Source organism: Aristolochia californica, unplaced genomic scaffold, assembly GCF_029961685.1.
Source record: "Aristolochia californica isolate CCGP_79_NKW_82.1479 unplaced genomic scaffold, dmAriCali1.0.hap1 SCAF_3, whole genome shotgun sequence".
Lineage (NCBI taxonomy): Eukaryota > Viridiplantae > Streptophyta > Magnoliopsida > Piperales > Aristolochiaceae > Aristolochia > Aristolochia californica.
The window spans coordinates 15,437,118-15,443,610 of NW_027181992.1; the positions used below are offsets into that span (position 1 = coordinate 15,437,118).

The 6,493-nt window shown below is 41.9% G+C and overlaps 1 protein-coding gene across 1 annotated transcript; it reads left to right on the top strand.

Annotated features, from left to right (window-relative positions):
* Positions 1-3,387: 3,387 nt before the first annotated feature.
* Positions 3,388-5,136, top strand: LOC137959394 (beta-galactosidase 15-like). The gene is made up of 2 exons (XM_068806786.1): positions 3,388-4,803; positions 4,867-5,136. The coding sequence occupies exons 1-2, from the start codon at positions 3,394-3,396 to the stop codon at positions 5,134-5,136; spliced, it is 1,680 nt and encodes a 559-aa protein (XP_068662887.1). The 5' UTR covers positions 3,388-3,393.
* The last annotated feature ends 1,357 nt before the right edge of the window (positions 5,137-6,493 follow it).

Sequence of the window (6,493 nt, forward strand, 5' to 3'; positions counted from 1 at the left end):
GATGAATGAGTTTATTACTACATTTATGTTACATCACCGTGATGGAAAAGCTTATTACTACATCTATGTTATACCCCCATGAATTGGAATTTATTATTCCTACCACTTGAGAGTTGATGTCCTATGGAGGGACACGGTGATGGAGGAGTTTTATTACACTTTTGAGCATTGCGTATAGACCCACTACCTATAGAAGATAGGAGTGTGCCCGGAGCATTGTCATAAGACTTGGAGTGATTTTACTCTCACTTATCTTATGCCAGCTGGGCCTCATGGAAAAAACCAATGAAGGAATGGAAAAACCACTAGCATGAGGGGGAGTGTTGGAAGATATGGAGGACTACCATTTTATAATAAAAGATCCTATACGTTATATGCAGCAAGCTGAGAGTTCATGATGTTCTCTCACCCCCAAATTGAGGGAGAGTGTTGGAAGAGCCCACATATCTAAGAGTATTGTAAGATGGGCTACAGGACCAAGGAAGGCCCACATATTTAAGAGTATTGTAAGATAGGTTACATAACCAAGTAAATCCCCCATATTTAAGAGTATTGTAAGATGGGCCACATGACCAAGGAAGGCTTACATATCTAAGAGTATTGTAAGATAGGGCCAAGTACATAAGAAGTTGGACCCACCATGATTACCATGAGTTGGCATCCTTATCACATAAGAAGATAGGAGTGTGCCCGGAGCATTGTCATAAGACTTGGAGTGATTTTACTCTCACTTATCTGATGCCAGTTGGGCCTCATGGAAAAAAACCAATGGAGGACTGGAAAAACCACCTGCATGAGTGGGAATGTTGGAAGATATGGAGGACTACCATCTTATACAAAAAGATCCTATACGTTATTTTCAGCAAACTGAGAGTTCATGATGTTCTCTCACCCCTAGCTTCAGGGGGAGTGTTGGAAGAGCCCACATATCTAAGAGTATTGTAAGATGGGCTACACGACCAAGAAAGGCCCACATATCTAAGAGTATTGTAATATAGGTTACATGACCAAGGAAGGTCCACATATTTAAGAGTATTGTAAGATGAGCCACACGACCAAGGAAGGCCCACATATCTAAGAGTATTATAAGATAGGGCAAAGTACATAAGAAGTAGGACCCACCATGATTACCACGAGCTGACATCCTTATCACATAAGTTGGAAGATCAGGAAAGACTTATAAAGACAGCCACTAGCTGGTTGGAAGATCAAGAAGGACTCACAAAGATAACCACGAGCTGGTTAGAAGATCAAGTGGGACCCACAAAGATAGTCACGAGCTGGCATCTTTATCTTGCTGTCACGTCCTCAAAGAAGAGTTGTAGTTTGATTTATGCTTGTCTTCTATTTATATTGAGTTATTTAATTATTCTAGGACTTATCTTTAAGTGTTAGAGTTTGGGAATAATTGGGACAAAGGTAGTTTATTGTAATTGGAGTCTACTACCTTCCTCTATTATAAATAGAGGTTCGTGTACTCTGATTATAATAAGTTAATGAAGTATTTCTCTGTTCCATAAATTCAATATTTTATAAATGAAGAGCACTTTGACTGTCACAATACCATACATTCTTCCCATGCTTGAGTATTAATTCTTCCCAGAAAGACTGCAACCATATGATCTCTTTGCTGGCTTTGGTTATGGCAACATATTCTACCTCAGTAGTGGAAAGTGCAACAATCTTCTTCAACTTAGAGACCTGACTAACTACTGTATCACCCAACATGTACACATATCCAGTGGTACTCTTCCTGCCATCAATGTTTCCAGCCATGTTAGCATATAGTTAACCCTGTCATCCCAAGTCTGACTTTCTAAAACATAAGACTGAGTTTGCATTGCCTCTCAAATACCTGAGAATCCATTTCACTGCTTCCCAATGTTGTTTACCTGAATTACTCATATATCTGCTTACAACTCCCATTGCATAAGCTATGTCTGGTCTAGTACATACCATGGCATACATGAGACTGCCATTAGTAGAAGCATAAAACACATTGTCCAAGTTGGCTCGCTCTTGATCTGTAGAAGGTGACTGCTCCTTAGATAGCCTAAAGTGACTAGCCAAAGGAGTACTCATTGGTTTTGCATCATTCATGTTGAATATGCTCAACACCGTATTCACATATTCTTCTCGTGACAGTTTCAAGACATCAGTATCTCTAGTAATCCTCATCCCAAGGATTTTTTTGTACCACCCAAATCCTTCATTGCAAACTTCTTCAACAACTCCCTTTTCAAATTATCTATTTCCTATTTGCAAGAATGTTATGCACACAATAACATTATTATTTTAGTTGTTTTTTTTAATTTACTTTATTTTATTTCAGTTTTAGGTCACAGGGGTATTTTTGGAATTATTTATTCATAGGGATATTTTTGGAATATTTTATTCATAGGGATATTTTTGTAATATTTTATTAAACCCTAACAGGCTGAACCCTATTTAAGGGGTAAGAGTAATGAGAAAAGGAAGCATTGAAGTATTAAGAATTAGGTTAAATCTAGTGTAAAGAGGTGAGATAAGAGGTTAGGGTTTTCCTCAAAAACCCACGTATTCTTTCATCCTCCATTGATCTTCGTCTTCCCTATGTCTTCCTACTACCCCTACGGTAATTTCTGGAAGACCCGTAACCCGTGGCAGATCCCAGATCCTCCCAAAGAATCCTTATGTTAGATCCGGGACCGTAACAACTGGTATCAAAGCGGGAACACAATGGGTTATTCTATATCCCAAGAAAGATGGATTGCTATGGGTAAGGAATTGGAAGAAATACGAGCACAATTAGATGCTTCCATTAAACGTTATGCAATGGAGGAACTCGTTGCTGCAGCAAAATAGGTCACACGACCTCAAATATCCGACCATGAAATATGCGCACAAGAGGTAGTAGAAACTATCTCGGACGGGCAGAACGGCCACTGGCCAGAAAATTCGAAGATTTTATCTTCTTTTCCGGCCGAAGTCCCAGAAGAGGTAAACGTCCCTGCAGAAGAGGCATACACCAAGAAGGACCCTGGAAATCAGAAATCGGAGGGGTATGCGACCACAAACCCGTCGATAAGGGTTGATTTGGGTTCATCCTCAACAAACCCCTCCTCATGGCCAGCAGAAGCGATTCGTCTCAAAAGGAGGTGTTTCCGAGAGCCCTCGGTCATGGAAAATAACCAAGAGGTGAAGCCCCAAAGGGCTGCCCTTTGCCACCGGACACGGAGGAGGCTCCATCGGCGCTGTCGGAAACATGTCCGGTGGGATGTGACTTCAAGCCACAACCTCCCACTCGCAATCCACTTCTCGGCAGATCAGAGCATACCCAAGTTCCAAATTGAGGGGGGTAAGTGTCTCATTTTTCTCCTTGGCAATGTTGGGCTTAATTCTTGGCTGCATCAAATGCCGGGTATGGTGCTTAGAACAGACAGTGAGACGTTCAAGAACGAAATGCAAAACTTCACCACTTTGATAGTGGACATGCTGAAGCAAGAACAGCTGTTCGTTTCACAAGGAGGTCCCATCATTCTCGCTCAGATTGAGAACGAATACAGAAACGTTCAGACATACTACAAAGAAATTGGGAAGAAGCATCTTCAGTGGTGTGCATCCATGGCTAACTCATTCGATATAGGCATCCCATGGATTATGTGCCAGCAAGCAGATGTTGTTGTTCCAATGATCAACACTTGCAATGGATGGTATTGTGACAACTTCACTCCGAAGATGTGGACTGAGAAGTGGATTGGCTGGTTCAAGGCTTGGGGAGAGCATGACCCACACAGGAGGGTGGCAGATGTGGCCTTCGTTGTGGCAAGGTTCTTCCAGACTGGTGGAGTCGTCCAAAACTATTACATGTACCATGGTGGCACAAACTTTGGGCGAACAGCAGGAGGTCCATATATCTTCACATCCTATGACTATGATGCACCCCTTGATGAATACGGTCACTTGAATCAGCCTATATGGGGTCACTTGAAGCAACTTCATGCAGTCATTCCATCTAGAGAGAGAGTTCTCACTCACGGTGATAATGTAACCACTGAGATGGGCAATGGAGTTGCTGCCACTGTGTCCACTGAAGATGGTTCTTTTGTGGCTTTCTTGTGCAATGTGAACACCACAACTGATGCTACCATCACTTTCCATGGAAACCAATACTTGGTACCTGCATGGTCTGTTAGCTTTTTGCCCGATTGCTCCGCAGAAGTATACAACACAGCAATGGTAAGCACTCCGACTTCAGTAAAGGTCAAGCTGCCTAACATGGCAACGGATCAGCCTGAGCAATTGAGGTGGGTGTGGAGACCTGAACGTCTAGCTGAGGTTCTTAAAGGCTGGGCTGACCGTGATTCTTTCACAGCCTCTCTTCTCATTGACCAAATCACAGTCACCAGAGATGCCAGTGACTATTTGTGGTACATAACTCTTGTGCGGATTGAAAAGAGCAATCCAATCTTCAACAACGAAGTGACACTGAGGGTGACCTCCAGTGGACATGTCTTGCATGCATTCTTCAATGGAAAAATTGTTGGCTCTCAGTATGGAGTTGCGTATGGAAAATACGATTTTGTTTTCAAGGCCCCAAATGTTAGTGTTGGGAATGGCATGTCGGGAGGTGAGCTTGGAAGAATTCCTGCACGGGCAAGGAAGGAGAAATGTCTGAAGGGTTCTTTTGAAAATGTTGCTACAACTCCCATGGAAGTTTCTCTAGCAATATCTACAAAGAAGAGTAAGAGGGAAGCAGAGGCAACACTTGAGAAACAGGTTACTGCCAAAAAGCATAAACGAGAAGTAGAGGCTGCAATTCAGGTGTAGAAGTGTAGCAAGAAAGGAAAACATGTTTTTGAAGTTGTGCCTAAAACGAATCAAGAGACAAGCAGCTTAGAGGATAGTTCGTCTGAATTTGAAGAAGAGGAGGTTGTTGCTAAAGCTGCTATTCTTTCAAAGAAACCATCCTCTGTTGTCTCCAAAAATGGATTTGCTGGAAACTTGAAGAACACAAAACCAGCTAGCAACTCTGAATTTGAGAGTGATTCTGGTGATGATGAAGTTCCTGCATCTAAGATTAGTAAGCCAGCAGCTAAGGCTACGGGTCTGTTACTGTTTCCTGGTGCAACAACTGGAGGGGGTCAGTGCTGTTGAGTCTACTCCTTCCCAGGGGGCTGGTCATGATGTTATTGCTGCAATGCTGGCAATGGATAGGAAGTGCAACTTTGCCAATGGGGGTGGGGGCCTCCGTGAGGGGCTCTTTCACACCAGTCTAGAACTGAGGGAGGGCAGCATTGCTGTTGGGCGAGATGTAGCGACATTCAGCACGCTTTCCTACAGTTGAAAAGAAAATATTTCTCTAGGTGGATGCTCCAGTTTTTTGGCATCCAGAGGGCAACCATAGCGATCGTGGATGCTACTTGGGCACAGGTGGAGGCATCGGCATACAGACCCTTCTTCCGAGCTTGAGGACAAGCTCGTTCTTCCAAGGGGGTGTAATGTTATGCACGCAATAACATTATTATTTTAGTTTTTTTCTTTAATTTACTTTATTTTATTTCAGTTTTCGGTCACAGGGGTATTTTTGGAATTATTTATTCATAGGGATATTTTTGGAATATTTTATTCATAGGGATATTTTTGTAATATTTTATTAAACCCTAACAAGGTGAACCCTATTTAAGGGTTAAGAGTAATGAGAAAATGAAGCATTAAAGTATTAAGAATTAGGTTAAATCTAGCGTAAAGAGGTGAGATCAAAGGTTGGGGTTTTCCTAAAAAACCAACGTATTCTTTCATCCTCCATTGATCTTCATCTTCCCCATGTCTTTCTACTACCCCTACGGTAATGTCTAGAAGACCTGTAACCCGTGGCAGATCCCAGATCCTCCCAAAGAATCCTTGTGTCAGATCCAGGACCGTAACAAAGAACCTATCAACATGTCATCAACATATACTAATAGAATGATGTAGGAGTCATCAAGCTTCTTCACATAACAAAAATGATCTGCCTGGCACCTCAATAAACCATTACTACTCATAAAAGTGTCAAACTTCTTATACCACTGTCTTGGAGCTTGTTCAAGACCATACAAACTCTTTTGAAGTTTGCACACCATTTTCTCCTTTCCTTGTGCTTTGAAAAACCTATGGCTGCATCATGTAAATTTCTTCTTTAAAATCACCATGAAGAAAGGTTGTCTTTACATCCAAGTGCTCTAAGTGCATGTCTTCGTTTGCCACTAGTGCAAGCACTGTTCTAATAGTAGTCAATTTCATTACTGGAGAGAAAATCTCAGTGTCATCAATGCCTTCTTTTTGTTGAAAGCCCTTTACCACCAGTCTTGACTTGTACTGCTTGTTGCCATCATGTTCGTCTTTTATTCTGTACACCCACTTATTCTGTAAGGCCTTCTTTCATTTTGGGAGCTCGGTCAACTGCCTTGTTTGATTGGATAACAATGAATCCATCTCAACCCAAATAACCAATTCCCACTTGGTTAATCCATCA